This window comes from Vavraia culicis (genome assembly GCF_000192795.1).
Source record: "Vavraia culicis subsp. floridensis unplaced genomic scaffold supercont1.58, whole genome shotgun sequence".
Lineage (NCBI taxonomy): Eukaryota > Fungi > Microsporidia > Pleistophoridae > Vavraia > Vavraia culicis.
In genome coordinates, this window is record NW_007360661.1 from 1,104 (window position 1) to 23,425 (window position 22,322).

General features: G+C 45.9%; 13 protein-coding genes across 13 annotated transcripts; 8 read left to right on the forward strand and 5 right to left on the reverse strand.

Annotated features, from left to right (window-relative positions):
- Positions 1 to 896: 896 nt before the first annotated feature.
- VCUG_02365 (uncharacterized protein) lies at positions 897 to 1,205 on the forward strand (the record flags this gene model as incomplete). Its single annotated transcript, XM_008077183.1, has 1 exon — positions 897 to 1,205. The coding sequence occupies one exon, from the start codon at positions 897 to 899 to the stop codon at positions 1,203 to 1,205; it is 309 nt and encodes a 102-aa protein (XP_008075374.1).
- A 414-nt stretch (positions 1,206 to 1,619) lies between these two features.
- Positions 1,620 to 3,169, forward strand: VCUG_02366 (uncharacterized protein). The gene has a single exon (XM_008077184.1). The coding sequence runs from the start codon at positions 1,638 to 1,640 to the stop codon at positions 2,778 to 2,780; it is 1,143 nt and encodes a 380-aa protein (XP_008075375.1). The 5' UTR covers positions 1,620 to 1,637; the 3' UTR covers positions 2,781 to 3,169.
- A 1,018-nt stretch (positions 3,170 to 4,187) lies between these two features.
- Positions 4,188 to 6,645, forward strand: VCUG_02367 (uncharacterized protein; the record flags this gene model as incomplete). Its single annotated transcript, XM_008077185.1, has 1 exon — positions 4,188 to 6,645. One exon carries the CDS (start codon positions 4,188 to 4,190, stop codon positions 6,312 to 6,314), a length of 2,127 nt encoding a protein of 708 aa, XP_008075376.1. The 3' UTR covers positions 6,315 to 6,645.
- A 331-nt stretch (positions 6,646 to 6,976) lies between these two features.
- Positions 6,977 to 8,049, forward strand: VCUG_02368 (uncharacterized protein). Its single transcript, XM_008077186.1, has one exon. The coding sequence runs from the start codon at positions 6,986 to 6,988 to the stop codon at positions 7,988 to 7,990; it is 1,005 nt and encodes a 334-aa protein (XP_008075377.1). The 5' UTR covers positions 6,977 to 6,985; the 3' UTR covers positions 7,991 to 8,049.
- Positions 8,050 to 8,379: 330 nt separating this feature from the next.
- Positions 8,380 to 9,346, reverse strand: VCUG_02369 (uncharacterized protein). The gene has a single exon (XM_008077187.1). It carries the CDS (start codon positions 9,106 to 9,108, stop codon positions 8,584 to 8,586), a length of 525 nt encoding a protein of 174 aa, XP_008075378.1. The 5' UTR covers positions 9,109 to 9,346; the 3' UTR covers positions 8,380 to 8,583.
- An 80-nt stretch (positions 9,347 to 9,426) lies between these two features.
- On the reverse strand, positions 9,427 to 10,722 carry VCUG_02370 (uncharacterized protein; the record flags this gene model as incomplete). The annotated part of the gene is made up of 1 exon (XM_008077188.1): positions 9,427 to 10,722. The coding sequence occupies one exon, from the start codon at positions 10,720 to 10,722 to the stop codon at positions 9,427 to 9,429; it is 1,296 nt and encodes a 431-aa protein (XP_008075379.1).
- A 1,073-nt stretch (positions 10,723 to 11,795) lies between these two features.
- On the forward strand, positions 11,796 to 12,152 carry VCUG_02371 (uncharacterized protein; the record flags this gene model as incomplete). Its single annotated transcript, XM_008077189.1, has 1 exon — positions 11,796 to 12,152. One exon carries the CDS (start codon positions 11,796 to 11,798, stop codon positions 12,150 to 12,152), a length of 357 nt encoding a protein of 118 aa, XP_008075380.1.
- On the forward strand, positions 12,122 to 13,405 carry VCUG_02372 (uncharacterized protein; the record flags this gene model as incomplete). Its single annotated transcript, XM_008077190.1, has 1 exon — positions 12,122 to 13,405. One exon carries the CDS (start codon positions 12,122 to 12,124, stop codon positions 13,403 to 13,405), a length of 1,284 nt encoding a protein of 427 aa, XP_008075381.1.
- An 882-nt stretch (positions 13,406 to 14,287) lies between these two features.
- VCUG_02373 (uncharacterized protein) lies at positions 14,288 to 15,029 on the reverse strand (the record flags this gene model as incomplete). The annotated part of the gene is made up of 1 exon (XM_008077191.1): positions 14,288 to 15,029. One exon carries the CDS (start codon positions 15,027 to 15,029, stop codon positions 14,307 to 14,309), a length of 723 nt encoding a protein of 240 aa, XP_008075382.1. The 3' UTR covers positions 14,288 to 14,306.
- Positions 15,030 to 16,291: 1,262 nt separating this feature from the next.
- On the reverse strand, positions 16,292 to 17,992 carry VCUG_02374 (uncharacterized protein; the record flags this gene model as incomplete). Its single annotated transcript, XM_008077192.1, has 1 exon — positions 16,292 to 17,992. The coding sequence occupies one exon, from the start codon at positions 17,990 to 17,992 to the stop codon at positions 16,811 to 16,813; it is 1,182 nt and encodes a 393-aa protein (XP_008075383.1). The 3' UTR covers positions 16,292 to 16,810.
- A 502-nt stretch (positions 17,993 to 18,494) lies between these two features.
- On the forward strand, positions 18,495 to 19,852 carry VCUG_02375 (uncharacterized protein). The gene has a single exon (XM_008077193.1). It carries the CDS (start codon positions 18,821 to 18,823, stop codon positions 19,730 to 19,732), a length of 912 nt encoding a protein of 303 aa, XP_008075384.1. The 5' UTR covers positions 18,495 to 18,820; the 3' UTR covers positions 19,733 to 19,852.
- A 306-nt stretch (positions 19,853 to 20,158) lies between these two features.
- VCUG_02376 (uncharacterized protein) lies at positions 20,159 to 22,317 on the reverse strand. Its single transcript, XM_008077194.1, has one exon. It carries the CDS (start codon positions 21,113 to 21,115, stop codon positions 20,666 to 20,668), a length of 450 nt encoding a protein of 149 aa, XP_008075385.1. The 5' UTR covers positions 21,116 to 22,317; the 3' UTR covers positions 20,159 to 20,665.
- On the forward strand, positions 21,374 to 22,146 carry VCUG_02377 (uncharacterized protein). The gene has a single exon (XM_008077195.1). It carries the CDS (start codon positions 21,511 to 21,513, stop codon positions 22,075 to 22,077), a length of 567 nt encoding a protein of 188 aa, XP_008075386.1. The 5' UTR covers positions 21,374 to 21,510; the 3' UTR covers positions 22,078 to 22,146.
- Positions 22,318 to 22,322: the final 5 nt, after the last annotated feature.

The following is a 22,322-nucleotide window of genomic DNA, read 5'->3' on the forward strand; positions in this document are numbered from 1 at the left end:
AACCTACCAAACACCGAGCGGTGTAGAGCGGGCAATAACCGAGTGGTTCATCACAGCATGTTCGAACGAACGAGTGTGCACAGCGGTGTTAAACAAGGCACTTGCCGAGAAAAGAAAGCCAAACAAAATCGTACCAAACGAAGTGCCTCAACCATCATCTACCGCACCAATTCGTATCATCCCTTTCATAACCTGCTCACCATGCTGCACGGTACTCCCTTCGTTCTTTGTTTCCACGTTTACCTGTCCCCTTCGGTTCAACCAATAAATCCAACTCCACACCCCCAAATGCTTCCACTTGAACAGCTGCACAATTTCCTTGAGAGGGCCCAAAAGATACGAATCGTAGAGAAGTACCGTACCGTAACACGTACGGGGTATTTGAAAGGATTTGATGAGTACTTCAACTTAGTGTTTGTTGATGAGAGGAATGTTAGTGTGCTGATGAAGGGTGATTCGGTGTGTGCTGTACTATCGGTTGATAATGATGGTGAGCATTAATGTAGGGTAGGATGGGTAGGATGGATGGGTAGGATGGATGAGTAAGTAAGATGGGTAGGATGGATGGATGGGTAGGTAAGATGGGTAGGTAAGATGGATGAGTAAGTAAGATGGATGGATGGATGGGTAGGTAAGTACGTACGTACCTAAGATGAGTAAGTAAGTACGTACGTACTTAAGTAAATAGCGTAATTAACTATCAAAATACGTAAAATAAATTATCACCGCTCTACACGTGAACATTTCTCTAATAGACCCGTAAAACATCCCGTAAAATACTTTAATCAATTCAAACAGAACCATTCTATCCGCCAAATAAGCATGGCACTGCTCAAAACGATTACCGTTCCTCGTTGGGAGTGCTTCTCTCACACGAAGCACCTTACTTGGCAGGAATGCTCATGCACCATGAACGTACCGTACATTTCCTGTTCGAGCACTCCTTGTTCGTAGTGGTAGGGCACAACTACCATTCCTCACTGCTCTCCGCCAAGAGCATGGGCACAGGGCACACCGTGCTCTGCCCGTTTTACCGGTGCACCTTCCCCACCACTACAACACATGCATTCGTGCTCCTTTTTATACCCGTGGTCGATCTGAAACGCATGGTTTGGTATTTTGAGGTGAAACCGTTTAATGCACAGCCCACCACCGGTATGGTGCTATTACGGTGTGATTGTTTTAGTGTGAGAAGCGATGAGTAAGAGCGCGTAGCGCAGCAATGATAAGCATGGTTTGTATGACTGATGCTATCATCATACGTGATTGTGTTGTGTGATGGTGCAGGGTTGTTGAGCATTATTGGTGATTTGAGCGTTGTGAGCGATGTTTTGAGGCAGGATTAGATGGGGAAGACGGACAGACCAGGGCGGTGATAGGATCGTACTGTAAATCAAAAGAAAGGTTAAAGGTGCGATTAATACCCTGCACGTAATCAAGCGCAGCAATTACTTACGATACGTGGCAGCCGTGCTCATCAAGGTGCATGATTTACTAAGCACCCTGCATACGCAATTACCACTCGTACATGCTCCGTTACGCTGCGCGTATCACGTTTGTGGGAATAACACGTATTTATGATAGCGTGACTATGTGGGCGCGAATTATGGCAGTAGTAACTACGATAGTGCAAGATCATGCAGACCAACAGTTCGCATCCTCACACAACGTTTTGCTCCCCATCTAAAACAGAAACAGAACACGTGCCAATGAACGCGCTTGTACGAAACGCTCTTCTTTTTAACGCGCAGTACGGCACACGTCTTATGATACGCATGTTATTGCAAAGCATTGTTGATATGATGGACGGTATGGGGGTGTGTGGGTTGGGATGTGTTGTGTTCGTGGATTTGTTTAAGGTACTGGTAGAGGGTGTGGTAGCAACGGTGGTACGCACTCATCGGGATATGCGTGGTGATGCGGTCTATCATGATGAGGACATTGATCGCGCGCGCAAAGACAGACTTACTCACGAAAACGTGCACAATCAAGGGAGCGGGCATAATTATGATCGCAGGAAAGAACGTACTGCTATGCATAAATGTGTGCTTATGCAACACGTACATAAGAACACATCATGCACCCCCACGCATAAAAAACCGCTCTCTGCCATCCTAACAAAGCACGTATCAATACTATGCACAGTACTACACATCACACGAACATACACACTCATACCAACCGATACAACACTAACACTCACCACTCTCACAGACCTGCACGTATACAACGACCCAACCAATTTCACAGCATGTCCGTACATGCTATCACCGACCCCTTCACTCGTAATCTTAAAAAAGTACGGCACGGAATATGCCATAACATTGAATAATTCGTATCTGTGCAGTTTGGAACGTAAGGTGTTCGAGAATAGCAGTACCTGTCTGTGGGAGATAAAGCAGAACGCGTACGGCTACTTTCTTAAACGGGACGGTCTGTGCTTTCGTGGCGGGTGTATGATGGCTGAATGCAACGATAATGATGAGGATCAGAGTTACATGCTGGTTGAGAAGGAACTTTGTGTAGCTGGCGATGAGAGCACAGTAGAGGGGCAGGTAAAAAATAAAATAATGGGGCGCAAGATTAGCGATGGGAAGGATGATGACAGTACGGATGCTGCGCTGAAAAGAATGGAGGAGAAGTATGGGCATGTTGGGAAGAAGATGAAAGAACTGATTGGTGCACTGCACAAGGACAAGAAGAAGAAGGAACACAGGAAAAAGTGGGGAATGAAATGGAAAAGTCCTAGTTGGAGAGGTATTAAGCTTCCGATGTGCTGAGCAATGGCGGGCAGTAACGAGCCATACAAACTGCGTTATACACGCGAATTGTTCGCCAGAAAGTCCTCAGTAAAGCACGTATTAAGTGCCTGAGCAATGGCACAACTTTCAACAATAAAGGCGGATAAGTGTGCGGTAAACAACGTGTACTGTTCATCATACACCGTGTGGTAAGCAATCCATACAAACAGCCTTGGTAATCTGCATGGCAGGTGGTAAGTACACGTACTGTTTGCTATGGGGAGAGTCATAGGATTGATTGATCGGTTGCTCTGTGACCGCTACCGGGCAAATTCGGTCTTACGAAGCAAAGATCAAATCTGAACGATGAAAATACGTGAATAACACTATGCCGTGGTGCAACTGCAAAATAAATTGTGAAATTGAACGAATTATTCGTGCTTTCTTGCTCTCCTCATCGTACGGTGCACCAAAAAATAGTACGATTTACGAATGCTGCGTAAGTGAACAGCTGCTCGTTATAAAATTAGTTGATCACCTCACAATTAACAGCTCTGCCCCATATCACCGTATGTAACAGCTCATGATCACCACTTTGCTGTGCGGCATTGTTGCGCCATGGTTCAGAGAAACAATTACAAATGCTAAAACCACTATTTCCCATGTCGACACCGAATAAATTTTCCTCTCAAACAGAAAAGAACAGCAGCGCTAAAAACGTACTTTTACAATTGTACGACCCGGTAAAATTGATCGAGCATGTTGTGTACCTTTAAGGATGCCATCCTTTTGCATTGGTTGTGCTTTTTCCCAGCAAAAGCACTTGTTAACTGTCTCACCAAGGGTGCACCGCTATGTTGCGATCAAGGTGCAGTTCTATCGCAATATTTTTTGTTGAACGGGTTAAAAACATTATGCTTGCCACCTATCACCTAAATATTTGCTGTTTGTCCTGCTACGATACATGCAGTAATCTTTGTCTATTCCCTCTGCACATGTTGCAATCTCAGATCAATGCCGATTTAGTTTGATGTCTTATTCATGCATAGGTATGCCGTGTATATTCGTGGTATATCGTCAAAATTTTCGTGACATTAATTCCTGATATGATCAAGCAAATGTTTACAGCGAAAGCGCTACGAATTGAAAGGTACGCATTTAAAATTCATGTATAGCGCCTATGAATCAGCGATGTTCTACGTAGAATCATGGCAGAATGCTCCATCTACCGCATTCTAATACGGTAAGCCCTCTATCATGTAACTGAAACCAACCACGCATCCATTGAGCGGATGGACACCGCAAAGTCGTCTTGTTCTGCTCTTACCATTTAATGCATAAAGCAGTAAAGTCGCATTGCCCAACACGCAAAACAAAAACTCACCTAAAACAAAGTGCATGTGATTGTTTCATGTGTTATTCAATTGCATTCTCATTTCGCATAGAATGGCATACGGAACAATAAGCAACGCAAGAATATTAGACAGAATGAAAGCATCAGCGTGTTCATGGATGCGAGAGTGCAATATTTCGGATGTTATCGTTGCGATGGGCGTGGTTCTCTGTCTTACCGGGCTGTGTACCCCCAATATTTTGATCTGTGGTATATTATGCATCCTTTTAGCGGTGCGTGTTGTGAAAGGATCCCATATTTGGGGTACACTCAATAGCACCAAGGGTATTATTCGTGCAGTGATCGGTCGAACAAGCATATTTGTTCATACTCGCACAACGGGGCACACCGTTGCTCGCATAATTCTGCGCATTCTGATGCATGTGATACCTGCCGTTGTACAGGCTGTGATTGGTTTCACCGCCTGCACTACAGATTTAATTAACAGGTCTAATGCGGCGGATATGATTATCATGGTCGGTACGGCATGTATGCGTGCATGTGGGGTGCGTATCATCCATGAAGCGTACTTTGCTCCTTCACGTGTCGTTATATGCGTGCTCATCTCCCTTGGAATTCAACGAGCACCTCTAACGCTATCAATTGAGGATGCGTTAGAGGTGCTCTGCGCTTCCAACTGCCTGTTCAGTAGCACATGTCTTAGCCGTACTGCTGGTGTCGTATGCCTACTGTTCCATGCACAGCTATGCGGTTGCTGTGATTTTCTGCTTCTCTATCCACTGAGTCCTAAGGTTTTTCCCATACCTGGTGATAGCACCTGTCGCACATCATATCATGCATGGATAACTTACATTGTATTTATAGTTGTGTCTAATGCAAGAATGCATAAACAATTAAGAATTATGGTACGTTATCATGCTGTGCACACTCTTATTTCTTTATGCATATCGTCAGGAAAGAACATATACAGAGACGTACTGAACGCGTGCATAAATGAACAATCTAAATATGGTTCTAGAACGTTTTTCAACATTAACATAAAAAGGAGCACTGGCATGATGTACAACGCACATGGCAAGAGGGCAGTGCTAACAAACAATTTTGTGGCACAAACGGGTATAGATGACACCAAAAACATGGGATGTCAAGCTTTTACCGATTTGGTGGTGCAAAATAGTTGTTTGAAAGAATTGAGCGACAAGGGCACGATCGTAGTTTGTGGAGACAAAAAACGCAAACATCGAATGATAGAAGATTGCACGTACATTAACGTAGAAAGAGACGATGCGTATGATGGTAGAGCTGAGATAGAAACGGAACAAAGAAATGCAGTTCTCACTGCGAAATGGAAGGTAACGCAGCGTACACACACCAAGGGTCTAACAGTGCCATGCAAACGCACCGAAACAAAGAGAAAAAGAGCGCATAATATGAACATGAAAGACAAAAGATCGACATTCAATGCACCTATTTGTACTAAAACGAATATTAGTCATGGTAAATCCAGCATAGGTGTACAGAACGAGCACGGGAGCATAAAAGAAGATAATGGCATAGTCTGTCTGATGAGCACGAAGAAGCGAGATAAATGCGTAAAGAAAGGAATTAATCTGTTCGATAAAACAATGAATACAGGTGATAATGCGCTTAGTGCTCATGATTGCCACAACATGCGAGCAGGTGCCTTAATGTCCTACATAAACATTCTCATCCTATCACTGCTCATACTTCCATCCTCTTCACATTACATCATGCACAACAATTTCTATCTGCATGCGATCAATCGCAAGGTCGTGTTGAGCCGCGACAGAACATCCTTTAAAATAGAGAAACACGGTGCTTTCAGTAAGCTACGAGTTCGTGACCTGTATATGAACGAGCACATGAGACTGAACACCAAAGGATCACATTTTATGATAGAAAGGGTCATAAAGAATAGAAAAGACTCATCCGATAACCCGTCCAGACGCCATAGAAAAGAGTATTATTTTGCGCTGCGTAGAAAGAACAAGTGCCTGGCCGTGTGTGGCAATGAACTGAAAATGTCGCATCAATGCTCCATATTTAGGTTTGGTACTGCGAACAACTGCGACTTTGATTTTGTAAGGATGTTTAGAGAAGGCGTGTTCGTGCAGCCGTTCAGTGATGCCCTTGTTTTTATCAAGAAGATGACCGAGTGTGTGGATGACAAAGGATTGAACGGTTGTGGTGTATCGTAGGGAGTAGTTGAGTATTGGTGTGATGCGGTGAAGTGGTACGGAGCAGGTGTGTGAGTAGCGGTTAACAGGGTAAATAAGATGGTGCATTACAAAGTAAGGTAGAAGAACTCTAAAGCAGAGTGCAAACGTGGAGGTGTGATGAGATGGAATAAGGGCATAGCAAGCACCGTGACATACGAAAGCAATTACATATAAGCATAGCACATCACCGGGCATCAAAAGGTGCATTAATGTATTGCTGTGTACGCCGTAAACATTCATTCTATGCATTAACACACCTATTCGTTGAGAGTAATGCACATTTAAACAAAATTAAACATTTTTAAAGCTGTGGTCGTTTGCTACGTGTTGTTGGGTAGGCTTAGTAATCATTTGCTGTTATCTTTACGAACTATTTCTACGTGTTGTTGTTGCTTTGTTCTTCCATTACCATTTCAAGTAGTTTAATCTCTCTTCATCTCTAAGCCTCTCTTCTTTCCTATTCCGTATCAATACTTTTTCCGATCAATTATCCATTCCCTTCCATATCAACACTTCTTCCTCCTTATCAATGCCCATTTTAGTACCTCTCCCTCTCCGTCCTAACCAATCATATCTCACATCGATCATCATATCTTATCTGTTTCAAATCATACCCTACCATTAAAATGTACGATTTACTACAGACGTAGATGAACGTACTGCTCACAATACTTCATTTCATTCCCACTCTACACACCTCCATAAACCTTGTCATACACTCCCAGCCTATCTACTTCAAATCATACACCCTATCAACCGTATCATCCCCGTACGATACGTTCACCCTCAACAACGGCATGCTAACAATAGGTGACAAAGCGTTGTGCCATCGTTACGGTTCAACCACAGTAAATACGTGCACGATAGACCACAACGATAGAAGAATGCTAAAAATACGAATGATCGGTGGATGCACACGTATCGGTACGAATGGCATGTGTGTGAGTGTGAATGGTGGAATGGTTGGTTTGAGAGAGTGTGGGGGAGTGGGACAGTGTGCATTGGTACAGAATGTGGAGGATGAGAGTGATGATGGTGATAAGAATGGTAGAAGTGTTCGTGTTGGTGGTGATGGTGGTGATGTGAACAGTGGGAGAAGGTATGGGGCGGGATATGACGAGAAAGGAATGGTAAATTTGAATGGACGGGACAGTAGGAAAGGAAGTAACAGAGAAATGGTAGGAGATGAGAATGAAGGGAGCGGGAAGGAAGGGAGTGGGAAGGAAGGGAGTGGGAAGGAAGGGAGTGGCAATAAAAACAGCAGTGGCAATAAAAACAGCAGAGGCAATAAAAACAGCAGTGGCAATAAAAACAGCAGTGGCAATAAAAACAGCAGTGGGAATGAAAATAGCAGTGAAAACAGCACAGCAATTAATAATGAACAAGCAAACGATGCCAATACATCAACAGTAACCGGTACAAGTCCCTTCAACTCACAATCATACGATCTGTCACGTGTACAGCAGTCCTTAGATGATGCATTTCACACCATCACCGAGACAAATCCAGAAATAGAGGTTAATATCAAACGGGTCATTCCCAAGTGTTTTAATGGGTACGAAAGTATGGATGAATATTTAAGGGATGTACTTCCGAATGTAAGGAAGATGAGAAAGAAGTATTGTTATAATGAATTTTATGATATAGGGGGATGATACGTCATGGTAAGAGTAAGTAATGATTGGTAGGTATTAACAAATAAAGCAATGCATTATTTTACCATTATTTATTACACCGTGCTGTACGCTACCAATCATCAATGATGCTAGCATTTTTATGTAATAGGAGTACAAACTTAGAAGATGACTTGTCAGTTTGTGCAAATAAATTATTTTACCCTTCAAAAATAAGAAATGTTTATTTTGTATTTCTGTGCAACATTAAGTGCTAAAACTTTTATCTAACCCATTCTCTCCAAGATACGTTTAGTTAACATTTCCAAACAATATTAAACCGCATAATTTGGAATAAATTCCTTAACCCTTGTCGAAGATCTGAAACAAGTAAAGTAGTTGGTGAATAAAAGTATGAAGTATTAAAGAAAGGAAGTGCCGTTTATTATGCAAGCAAATTTTACTACGTTTTATAAACGGAGTAGCACTGCCATTTAATAATGCAGGTACTGCCCACCACAATTGCTCACCACAATTAATCACCATATACACAATACTTCATCATCACACCCCTTCACCACCACAACTAATCACCACACCCCTTCACCACAATTAATCACCATATACACAACACTTCACTTACGTCCTATGCCTTTGAGAGACTCTCTCCTGTAGTACTCCTCATTCTTGTCCATCACTTCCAGCACGATCTTCTCTTTCTCAGCAATAGTGCCCCCATCAACACTGCCACCACCCTCCCTAGCAACAAACACCTGCTCATCCCTACCATCACACTTCCCCAAGCCAACTCGTCCATAGTAGTACGTAACACACCGCCCATCGCTCTCCAGCATGTACTTATCATCATCTACCACCACCATCCTAAACACGCTCTCAAGCTCATCATACGTGCACACCGCCACGTCCCGCTCCTCCCTATCCACACACACCTTCATACCGCAGTAGAACACTTCGTAGTGGTTGTCCGATATCTTACGTAGCTGTGCGAATGTGCAGTACGTGTTCAGTGCCTGCTGGAAGGCCTTGCTTAGGGGCAGTACGGACAGGTGGAGGGTGTCTATGCCCAGCACAAGACTGTCATTGTGCAGGAAGTGCAGTTCTATCAGTTTGGATGTTAGCAGGGAGATGAATAGGAACATGAGGAGGGGTGGTGAAGGGTTTATAATTGTTTATGTGAAACTGTGTTAGTGGTGATTTGATTAGGTGTTGAGTAGAGGAGGGGTATTTATGGGCGATAGGTACGTTTATGAGATGGGTGGTAGTTATGGGGTAGGGGGGTATTTATGGGATGGGTGTTTTTAAGGGTGTGATTTACGAGGGTGTGATTCACAGGGACACGCTTACGAATTAACAACGCTTACGAATTAACAACGCTTACGAATTAAAACGTTCATGCCAAAGAATGGTGCCCGTGCTGACCATCAATAACAACCCTGCGATAGAACACCCCCATCGTATCACCGCTGCTCATAACCGCCATACAACCGGTCAATCACCCATCTATCACCAATCCTACCACGCTCACAGTACGCCATCCTTACCATAGCTCCACCCCTAACAACAAACTCATCCCCACTGATCCACCGCACACCATCAATCACCCCCATCCCATTCGTGCTCAGCACCTTCACCCGTACCGTTCTATCCACACCAACCACCAAGGCATTTTCTCCGTGCTCAGGGTTGATGAAATTTATGACGTGGCACTGCACAAGCGCGACAGGTCCTTTCGCTGATTTGTTGTATGCGGATGAGCCGGTCTGTGTGCTTATCAGGACTGAATCGCATCTCACGGTTATTTTGAACGTGTTGTGGCTATGCGCATAAATGCTGTTCAAATCGGTGCCGGCAGAACGGTTGGTCGTGCCAGGGCTGCCAACCGTATCGGCATCCCTGAGCGCACCGCACCCCTCATCGTAAACATGCACCTCAAAAATGTTCAATCGACCGGGATATCCCCTTCCAATGACCAGCTCGTTCACAAAGTACCCCTTCCCCACCACCTTGCTCAACCTGCGCATTACAAATTTAAAACTGCCAAATTCTTTTTTAAGATCATCCCTTGCCAGCAGGCATAAATGACCGGCATGTCCGTAGTTGAACACGTAGAACGTTAGCGGCTGATCTGTGCTGTCGGACAGCACGTTCTGATCGTTTGGCCTGTACTTGTGTGTGCGGTTCTGTTGGTGTGATGGGCAATGTTTGTGGCTGTTTGTGCGGGGTGCTTCCTTTTCGTTGGTTTGTGCTGGGCATGTGCGGTTTTTTATGCTTTCTGTTTTTGTGGCGGTACCGCTATTGATAAGGGCACTGTTTGGCACGGTTTTACCATTTTGATTTTTCTTACTTTCATCCTCCCCACTTTCATCCTCTCCACTTTCATCCTCCCCACTTCCACCCTCTCCATTTTCATCCTCTCCACTTCCACCCTCTCCATTTTCATCCTCTCCATTTTCACCCTCTCCACTTCCACCCTCTCCACTTCCACCCTCCCTACCTATAACGCCATCCATCCGCACCTCTCCATCGCTCTCAAATTCAAAACCACCAAACATCCTCTCATACACCCATTCAATCTCATCAATTGCCTTTCCACAGCTCAGCAACGCTCCACACGCACTAAGAAACGTACCATCACCACCCAGCACAATAACATTCGGTGCTCCGCTTTTCACCTCATACCTCGTTGTCAGGTATGCACGTGCTGACTGGATGGCCGGCGATGGCACGGATGGTAAAAAGATTTGGAAATGCATTTTTTTGGGGTTGCGCAATTCGTGTGATAGGATGGATGATGGTTTGTTATTATGCGCATAATGCAATAAGAGTTATTGTACAGTATAAATAGGTGGAGGTGCCATGATGCGTTGTATTTGCGTGTTTGGAGCTGTGCAGTGCATAATACAGGACATGAACGGGAAGAATTACAATTTAGGAAAACGTAGTGGAGGGGAGAACGAGAAAGAAATTGTGGCGTACCACGAATAGAAGACACCAAGGATGTGATCCGCTGTTTGTTCAAGACTGCTAGATGTGCCTGCCACGTGAAATACGCTTTTCATCACCTGCCATAGCGGTTCTCAAATGAGCACTTTTTCCACGGAATGTAAAGTGCTGTTATCGTTCACGCGCGGTAAGAAATGTGGTGAGGACTGGCTTAGATTCACCAGAACGGCAGCAGAGCGGACAGGCCGACTCGTTCACAATGGCATTGATTTTGAACCTGCTCTGACAAGCGAATTTGTGCAAAAGTGACCGGGTCGTGGCAGAAAGTTGCGCCCAAGAACTGAGATGTACCAGCTCTACCCGTTAAACATTCTTGGCGAGCGCACTATCCCAAGATGGTACATGGGGCGACTCTTGGGCGGTTTCGTGCCACTGATGCGACCAAACGGCGAGCGCAAATTTACACGATAAACAGACCTTCTGGCCGTGCGCACCCCGAACTGACGGTTTCTGCGGATGTGAGTTGTGCCAGCAAAAGAGTGTGGCATGAAAAGTTGTTTATCGGTGCGTACCTACGGCACTGCAGGTGTTGAATGATTAGTTGATCAGAACGTACATTTTTGGTTATTAGCATGTAGTTGGCATGGACACTGCCGACAAGAACAGAACACGCCAATGGGACGAGCAGGGGGGTATGCACGTGGACCGTATGATGTGCAGCATGCGTGATCAGCCGTGGCTGCTGTGCCGGTGCACAGATGTTCATGACCATACACGGTTGTGCTGTTCTGGCCCGGTATGTGTGCCCTGCCCACCACAGTACTGTTCTGGTCTGGTGCACAGATGTTCATGACCATGCACGGTTGTGCTGTTCTGGCCCGGTATGTGTGCTCTGCCCACCACAGTACTGTTCTGGTCTGGTGCACAGATGTTCATGACCATGCACGGTTGTGCTGTTCTGGCCCGGTATGTGTGCTCTGCCCACCACAGTACTGTTCTGGTCTGGTGCACAGATGTTCATGACCATGCACGGTTGTGCTGTTCTGGCCCGGTATGTGTGCCCTGCCCACCACAGTACTGTTCTGGTCCGGTAAATCTCAGCATTCGTTTTAGCCCTGTGTCTGCCCCCTCCTATCACCGCGTTTTATCAAAAATGAAACGAAACGTTTCAGAACAAATCAATAAATACCGCTATGACAACACTGAAGGATGTTACCGCTACTATTCCTTGCGCTCATAAGTGCTAAAGAGGCACCTGCAGAAAACACCAACGAACCCGAAAGCGCCTCTACATCCTCGCACGACTGGAAGTCTCTCTCATATGCCGTGCTGATCTCACCGTGGCTAAGAAAAGACCTATTCGTGAACACGGCAACGGCCCAACTGGAGGTAAAGAGCAACGATAACTCAGATCTCTACAAATTTCAGGCTGACGAGCCCGATGGTCGGGGAATGGGATTCCTGCTGATGAACAAAGCTGGCGAGTATTTCATAATCGATCCCAACATGACGGTAAAACTGGTGCAGGAAAAACCGCAGGACTTATGGCTGTTCGCCATGAAGAGAAGTGGCAGCATAGACGTATCCTATGCTCGATTCGGTACAAAATGTTTGCTGTACACCAAGGATAACCAATTGACCGGCACAAACTGTGCCGATATCGGTGAGAATGTGGAGGAGGACGGGTTCATTGTCATAATAATGAATAGCTCGTTGAAGGAGGTATCGGATGAAATGAGGATTATAGACAGCCAGATTGCTACGGAAAAAAGTGAAAAGAATGTGGAGGAGCCTGAGGAGGAAAATAAAAGGGAGGAGCAGAAGAAGGAAGAGTTTGTAGGGATTAGGTTTGAAGATGGAATGCCCGAGAAGAAGAACGAGGGAGGCACTGGGAAGAGAGGAAGGGATGCTGAGGAGGAGGGCAAGGGGCCGGAGAGTAAGAGGGCAAAGAAAGAAAAGGAGGGGGACGAACCGAGGAAAGGCTCTCAGGGCAAGGGCGGTGAAGGTAAATCGAGGAAGAGACCTGCCTCTGATGATGATGAGGAGGAAGATGAGGGTAAAGGCAAAGAAAAGGGGCCAAAAAGAGGTGCGAAAAAGCCAAGAAAGGGTGCGAGTGACGAGGAAAAGGCATCACCCTCTGGCGATGAAGCAGCTCTGAAAAAGATGCTAGAAGATCTTCTGGCCAAGGTGGATAACGTTAAAGATGCGATGGAAAAGAGAGAAGGTTCGGGAAAGAGTGACAAGCAGCAGAGCGGAAAGTTGAAGCAACCACAACGAGGTAAGATCAGAGCAAAGGGATCGGGCTTGAAACCGGGCAACAAAGACGATGAGGAAGATAAGCTGACAGGAGGAGGACTGTTTGGCAATGCATTGAACACGCTTGGCAATGTGGCAGACCTGGCGATCAATCCTACTAAAAAGGCGAAGATGGCGTTGAATGCGGCTGAAGCTTTGAAAGGTCTACTTGAACCGGAGACCAAGGAAACAGAATAAATTATATTTGTTAATGTTAAGGCGGTTCGTTCCTGATGGTGCGAACGGATCACTCGTGAAGATCGAGCCATCGTTTAAGTGGGGTCTTTGAGCCATGCTGATGATTTGGTGCGAAGGCATTCGTGTGATGAGATGGAAGCAAACGCTGGTCATTGCACGCATTTCTGGGCGGAAGCGAATAAATTTACTGCTTGCACTGCGCTTGTGATCGGTTGTTGATTCTTGACGCTTTCTGATCCGTGTTGTACCCCTTAGCAGACCGTTTGTGCGGTCTAAGCCAAAACTGTTCTGCGTTTGAAGGCTTACCCGTTTGCTCACGCCAACACAACATTTCCTTATCCGTTTAGACCGCAAGAACAGTTTTTAGGTACGTGCACGGTTTTGAGGTGCTTGGCCTGTTAACAAGAACTGTGCTCGTTGTGGTTTGTCGGCAGGCAGAAGGGTTTAGGATAGGGCGCAGCACCTTTCGATAATGCGTACTGTGGTGGATGGCAAAGTGTTCGTCAGAGCAGCCTCGCTAACACAAACTACGGTGATTGTGCCATCGAGTCGCTGTTCAGAAATTGTTGTGAGCTGCCATCAGGCGAACCGTGATCAAATTTAGCGTTGCCGTGAGAACGAATCGCTTGCATCAACCTCAGCAAAGAGAGAGCGCGCGAACCACACCGCCAGATTTGGGCATTCTACCGCAGCAAAGGAACAATCGCTGTAACCAATCGTTTGTTCATCTCCTCATGCATCGAAAAAGCGATTTCCACGCCAGGGATAGTTACCGATGAGGACGTGCACCGTAGCACGGTCTTTCCTGTGGAGAACAGAACGACCGCACCGCAGCAGATCTGAGTGCACTTACGTGTCACCGCGCAGATCTTGAAAGCAGACTCTTACTCAACAATTTTATTTACTCGATATCAAGGCCATCTGCAGGGTCTACGTCGGGCAGCAACGCTCTCCCGCAGCATGGGCAAGTTCTCTTCTCAAGCATCCATTTGTACAGGCACGTGAGCTGGAACCCGTGTCCGCACGGTGCATACACCAGGTCATAGTCCTCGAAGCAGATCGGACATTCGCTCGAATACCTCTTCGCTTTCTTGCCGCTTATCTCGTCACAGACCGCCACATCAAGCAGGTCGTACTTAAGAATGTTCAGTGCCCGTATTAACTCGTCCTCCTCGCTTTTTATTCTGCTCGTCTTCAACCGCTTCTCGAACAGTGCCTCCGCGCTCGTGAGCACAAGCTTCACGTCCGATGTCAGCCTCGTCGTCTTGATGTGCGAGTAGTTATCGCTTGTTCTCAGCTTGTACAGCATTCTGAACACAAGTACCATCTCGTCCAGGTATTTCTGGAACGAATTGCTGAGGACCGCATTGTCGTCTGCCTGGTTGTTCAGGATCTGGTAGCGTATTTGGTAGTCGAGCAGCAGCTCGTTGTGCTTCTTCTTGCTACCGCTCAGCGCGTGCTGCTTGGTGACACTGACGTACTTATTGTTTCGGCGCGGGGGCACGAATATGGAGTGGAAGTCCTTGCGAATCTTGCTTATGTAATTTCGTGGCCTGTGCTCATCAAGAATGAACACGCGTTCTGTGAATATCATGGTGATGAAAATGAATAGAATGTGATGCATGTCGTATCTCTTCCGCTTTCTTTTATAGATTTTATGGCAATTTATCACATTCTAAGAATGGAAAGAACGAAAATATCCTTTAAGGAAAAATAGGAAAGTAAATTAAAATTGCAATAAAGTGCTGAACGAGCGGTGTGATTGCATGTTATAATACGGCAGTGAACCGCAATTTCTTATAAAACGGGGCAAATTGCTGTTTGCTGCTGGCATGTTCGGATCAATAAACGTAATATAGCAGACATGTGGACACGGGTGCTACGGAAGGGAACGGTCAGGACCGGGCTCATTGCTCAGCACCACACGTTGCAAATCAAACGGTGTAAAAATAATATAGCGTGCACATGGCAGGGCAGCACACTGTGGAAGGCATCATACCTACGCTTCAGTACCTGCTATCACTGCTCACATGCTGTTCCGTGCTAATTCATTTTTAATTTATCAATCGTTTTGTGCTGCGTTGAAAACGAACAAATTTGGAATAAATGATGCAAAACGTGTGATTATCATTGAATTTGTTGTACAACGTGTTTTTTACGTTTTGGCACGTGCAAAATGTGCAAGCAGAAATTGCGCACCGTACCGCTCTGTTCGTGCAAAATGTGCAAGCAGAAATTGCGCACCGTACTCCACTCCAACACGTGCTCATATTTTGATCACCACTATTTCGTAAATTGTGATCAATCACTTCAATATTACCAAATGAAACGCTGTGCTTGCTTGCACTGAATTGTGCACGATATGGTCAAACAAGCAGCTCCTCCCATCCCATAGACCGGCAGCACCGAACGTATTTTGGCCTGCAAAACACCGGACACGTCCGTGTTTGCATCCGCATGGCTGATTGTCTTCTTTGCAACCAAAATCATTTTATGTCTCTCTTACGATCAAATCCAGTGATATCCTCTTTTGTTACCGTTTGAGAGTGAAATTGATTTTTAATCAATAAAATTTTTTGGGCAGTTTTAGAGCTTAAACACGGTTCGGTACCGGTTCAGAAAGAAATGGTGCAAATGTTTGTGTTCGTCTGCGGGCAGCAATTAGGAGAGGTGGCAAGATGGCATGGTAACATGCTCCAGCGTGGAGTACAAATCGAGAGCTTCTATCCTACGCCTACAAAGGAGGACGAACTGTTAGGTCGTGTGCACGCCTGTACAACCAGGTTTTTCACTAAAAGTCGCTTATTCATCTCCTCATACACATCATCCAAAGAACACACTTTTTGGTCTGCTGTGCCCGATCGTGGCCACTAGCCTTGGTTTGGAGGAGAAATTCGTGCGCAGGCCTGCATGGCAACACAAAGGTGTGCAGCAGTGGCCCCAGCACACAAGCTGAGCCTTCCACACATTCCTGAACACCTTTCTTGCCATTTGCAGCTCAGTGCAATTCGTGGGCAGTGTACGGCTAAGCGATGGGCATGTCCATTCAAATGCTGTTCTGCATCACATTCCGTTGTTCATCTGCATTTGTAAAATGTTTCAATCTGGGATGATCAAATCTCCGTTTTCTGAGCACATCACTGATCAAAAATATGGCACGAAGTAACTCCGCATCGGAAAGGACAGGCATGAGCTCAATGATTGAGTATGCGCTCCAATCTGCAAATATCATGGTAATTACGGGGTATGCCAGGTATTGTCGTTGCCTTTGCACTTCCGCATTAGGAATTTAAACAGCTTTCCATTTTTAAGGCCTGTCACAGAACCATAAAAAGGTCTGCCCTGCAAGATGAGATTACCCCTTTGCGATAGCAATTGATGTTCTTACGAAGCAATACCTTTTATTTAGAACATCCTCTCAATCTCAGACTTTGCCTCCTCTGCAGCCTCGATGAGCGAATCGCACCCCTGATCAAAAGTTTCGAGCTCGTCCAAATCGTACATTCTATCCTTCTCCACCATCTTTACGAGTACGGTTGCGTTATCTACAAGCTCCTTTATGAGAGACAGCAGCTTGGACACCCGCAGCTTCTTCCACGTGTAGGTTCCCACCGAGTCATCCAACTGGTCAACAATGTCCGAAAGTGCTTCGTACACGTTCCACAGCTTCGAGCTGTACTCCTTCTCCAAGCCCTTATCAACTCGTTTCTGAATTTTGTCCTTCAATTCGCTCAGCATGCTTCCGATCTCATGTCTATCCATCCTGTACTTGGGCGTTGTGCTGGTTCTTTCGCGCGCAACCTGCGTGTAGAACAGGTCATAACGATTGCTGAACGTCTCCGAGTTATCCCTTGCCTGCAGTTTTACCGTTTTTGGCTGTTCCAGCTGCGGTATCTCCTCCAGTGCAACCGATTCATAATCAGAAGGCTGCGATCGATCAACACGCAAAACCTTCCTGGTTGATGGCTCTGCCTCCCTCAGGCCGTAGTCACGGGGATCGGAGTACATCGTGTCGACGTACTCGGTGTGTGCGGGGGTCAGTGAGTACGTAGCCTCGTCATCCGAAACGTAGCTGTAGGCACGGTAGCTGCACCTGTATGCAGCTATGTATATCAAAAGTGCTGCTGATAGATTGTGTATGGCCAACATGGATGTGATTGCGCTGATCATTTTTATACTTTTAAAGTAATTTGTGTATTTTTGTAAAAATTTATTTTTAATTTGTAGAAATTCAAGCACTTCCCAAATGAGGAATATAAAATGATTGATGAGCGTTTTTGCACGCTTTGGTACGATCAGATCAAAAAATAGAATTGGGTGAAATGGACCCGTGTTCTGGATGAAGATGACCTGTATTCTGGATGAAGATGAGCAGGGGCACTGCGTGCACGAGATAGTGCTGCGGTTACTGCCATTTGTATTTATCACTCCACATTTTGCCTGATCAACGTATCGTTCACTCTCTTTGCCCGATACGCACCCTTCACACGAACCGGAACTGATCGTGTGCACAGCGAGGTGCACACAAAACCTGTGCAGCTGCATCACGCCGTTGCATTTCGTGGAACGTGCTATCGCTAAACGCATTTTACCAGCACAGCGTTTATACGCTAACAGTGGAGCGAGATCGCGAGCACATTGCAGGATTAACCCGTTTTAATAAATCACAGGATTTTTAATTTGTCTTTAGCGGCAGCGCACCGGGTGACTTTACAGTTTTAACGGACACGTCATCTCAGCAGAGAAGATGGGCGCTGTTCATGTCTACGGTCATTTCTGCTACGAATAAAACCAAAAACAGATTATTTCAACTGCAGCGCAGATGTAACACACCGTTAGGTCTTCCTCGCCAAAAATTGTGTATTTACCACTTTTTTATCACTCAGCTAATTTACTCGCAGTACCGCACCGTAACGTGCAAGAAAGGCACTTCGTTGCCATGAATCGTAAATTTGCGTTTTGCCATGTTAGTAATGCGTTGCTATCATTAGGGCTAGAGAGGTGTTCATTTATTCTCCTCATCTCCTCATTTCCTCATCTCCTCATCTCCTCATCTCCTCATCCCTCACCTCATCCCTTCTCCTGCTGCAAAAAGCCCGCAAATTAAACACCCGCTACAACCGCACCAATCGCATGCCTGATTACCACACGTACACATCATCGTACCAGCGGCTATGCACCCATTTCTCACCGATGTGCCCGGGTTCGTGTGATGAGCGGCACCAAATTTGCTTGAGCAGGGATCGAAAAGGCTGCGCAGCACGGGCCGTACGCCAGGTACGATGCTGCCACGTGTTATGACGCTGTTCATCGCTCTCAGAGGCGATCGACACGCAATTCCTTTCAAAACACTTCCCAAACAAAGATGTTTTAGCCATCACCACCAAATACAAAAAACATCACACACACACCCGCATGTTAACCATCAGAGCGCCTGTTTGCGATTTATTCCCGTCCTATATCACGCCGCATTTATGCAAAGCAATCCCTGCTGCCATCAAGCTATCGGTCCGCATCCTCGTGCTCTTCCGCCTCTGCCTTATCGCATGCGAACCGCTCACCGAGGAGGGATACATCTACTCGGTTGACGAGCGCAAATTCCTCGACTACCAGCACAAGCAGGATGCCCTCGTGTTCGTTGAGTACGACCACATGCCGCCTGCGTTCAGGATGGTGGAGACCGAGTCAGGCGCAGTCTTTTTGGAGGATGAGAACGGCAACGCGCTCGACTCCTCACGCAGCAACTACGATCTGATCCTGTTCAAGAAGCATGGCGGGTGGAACCAGCAGTTCTCGCTGGTGACCGTTCCACGCGACATGGTAAAGCTGAGAGTCGGCAACCGGTGCATGACCACCGAAAAGAACATGAAGTACCTGACAGAGGTGGACTGCGACACGTTCAGCAACAAGCCCGGCCAGTTCTTCAAGTGGATCAGTAAGAAGGACGAGCAGGTGGTGCGAGATTACATCGAGCGGTGCAGACGTGGCGGGCGGCGAAGAGGGCCGCGGTACAACGACGATGCGTACGACGATGAGTATCCGAGGCGGGGCCGTGACAGGCCGTACAGAAGGCGGCCAAGGGTAAGGCGGCGTGGCGATGGCACACGGGATGATTACGAGCCGCAGGATTACGACAGGCGCGACTACGATGACCGTGATTATGATAGGCGGTCGTATGACAGGCCGTACGATGCGTACGATGATTCATCGCACGATAATGAAAGGTGGGATCAAAGGCTTAAGCCGTGTTTGAACCTCAATGAGGACAAGCTGAGGGACAAGCTGTACGATCTGAGGGCAATAGCGAACAACAACGTTGTGCTGTGAGGTGCACGATGTGCTGCAAATGGCGGGTGCCAACGGACACGGAGCAAAGGCAGCTGGGTGTAATTAGAGGATGGGGCGTTGTGGTGTGTGAGATCGGTAGGAAATAAAAAAATTGTTAAATTTTGGTACTTCAGCGCTGTGTTTGGCCGGGCCGGTGGTTACGCCGTGGAATCAACACAACGGGCAGACCATGACGCCCCCAACACGCTCATCCATCAAACGTACGAGGTGCTCCTCCACGATCAAAACAATGCGCGTAGCGTATGCCATTCTTGCACCCCCGCCACGTACCCGCAGCCAAATGACCACAATTTATTTTTGCATCCGCACCGCTTTACCATTCCTAGTTCACGCGGTGCTGCGCTACCACGTGAACCGCTTCATCAGCGTAAAACTGCTGCACCGCGCAGTTCATGCACGTTAAACCGGTCACATAAATTTTATTTAAACTACGCTCGCTGCCACACATCCCTTGTAATTCTGAGTACGTCCCCAATCGCACAACCTGCCCAAGATATTGATAATCCCTCCCCTTCCACCCACACTACCTCCACACTACTTATCCAAAACATTACTCCTAAAACTCTCATACTCCTTCACCACATCATTAATCCTGTGCAACAAACCCTCCGTATCCATCCTATCAACCGATTTATCACTAACCAAGCTCATCTTACCAATTTTACCATCCCCCTTCAACTTCTCACCCTTACCCGCACCCTCCTTACCAATGCACATCAACATACCAACGTAAAGCAACATCATCAATTTTAACATGCAAGGCACGAACCGATAGCTAAAAAATACAATTTAATACAAAATGTGTCACATATCACAAACTTGTTTGTGATTGTGTGGTTGATGTGTACATGCTTTATGACTGTTGACCTGTGTTAACGGTACAGCTTCGAAGATGTGGGGGTGATGAGATTTTTACTTTTTATAGGATGAGGAGTAGGGGGGAAGTGGAGAGAGGAGTGAAGAGGAGTGAAGAGGAGGGTGAAGAGGAGAGGAGTGAAGAGGAGTGAAGAGAGGAGTGAAGAGGAGTGAAGAGGAGAGGAGTGAAGAGAGGAGTGAAGAGGAGGGTGAAGAGGAGGGTGAAGAGAGGAGTGAAGAGAGGAGTGAAGAGGAGGGTGAAGAGAAGAGTGAAGAGAAGAGTGAAGAGAGGAGGAATAACATACCAAATAAACATACCATATAAACATACCATATAAATATACCAAATAAACATACCATATAAATATACCAAATAAACATACAAATAAATGTAAATAATACGTAAAGACAAACACTAAGAAATGATTTATTGCACGTATTAACGGTAAAGGTGCAGAGAATGGCTGAGTAATACGCAAGGAATAATAAACGGTACGGTACGTACATTCTTAAGCATACCGTTCTTAATATACGGTACCGCAGTACATGCACGCAATAAAAGCGTACAGCACCAACATCTTTTCAGTACGTGCCAAGCATTTCATTTCTAAGCACCGTTCTATTCCGTGCTACCGTTCATTTCATAAAGGCAACCAATCGTAACAATCAATCTGTTGGTGTATAATCGCTAAGGTAATGCATAATTGTAACAAGCACCACAGTGCTGTGTTCTACCGGTACCGCACCAATAGAACAATCCCTTACAAAATGAACCACTCATCATTGCACAACCAAAACACTTCTCGCTAAAGCACTGCATGCACATCACAAGTGGCACACAATCATAAATTAGCACCACGTGTTTTGACCAGAGCTATAATTGATGAAGCATTGGAAATGATATGCTATTTTACGTACTGGTGGTAATGAGCAAGCGCTTTGAGGTGCATGATGAAGATGTGGTGAGCAAGAATGAGATGAAAGAGAAGAACTTATCGGTTAGACAGATGGAGGAGGGTGAAGATGGTAAGGATGGGGGTAAGGATGGGGGTAAGGATGGAGGTAAGGATGGAGGTAAGGATGGAGGTACCAGCACCAATTCTAATGCACTCTTTGATGGTGATGCAGAACTAAAACCAAGAGAAGAAGATTCTACGGAGCACATCGCTAAGTACTCCTCAAAAGCACACAATAACAACCGCGTAGCATTTCAATCTCTCAAATCGCTAAAAAAGCAAAAAAAAATAGAAAGACACGAAAGGAACTCGCAAATAAAAGTGACTGACCTGAATTACTTCAAGGATGAGGTGAAGAGGAACCATAACTCGCACGTGCACCGTGTGGGCAGCTTTGCTAACAAAGCGTACTACACGTACTTTTCGTACCACCCTAGTATTAGGCATAGTGCATGGGTGTTTCATAATGCACACCATGGTGTGCGTGATGGATGGAGAGATTACTACGAATAGGCGTACCACGGTGCACACACAGCATTACAACTAAGCGTACGGCACGTACCGCAGTAAATAAATCGTACCATTAATTTGCACTCGTTGTGTTGCACGTATTTCTGCATCTGTTCGTACGTTTTATTTCTTAATTGCTTTAAAGCGCTGTGGAAAGTTAAACGGCTGCGGTACTACAAGGAAATACGTAAGTAACTACGCTACCATGACAGCATGCTCACATCAGCACCCCTCCTACTCAACATCAG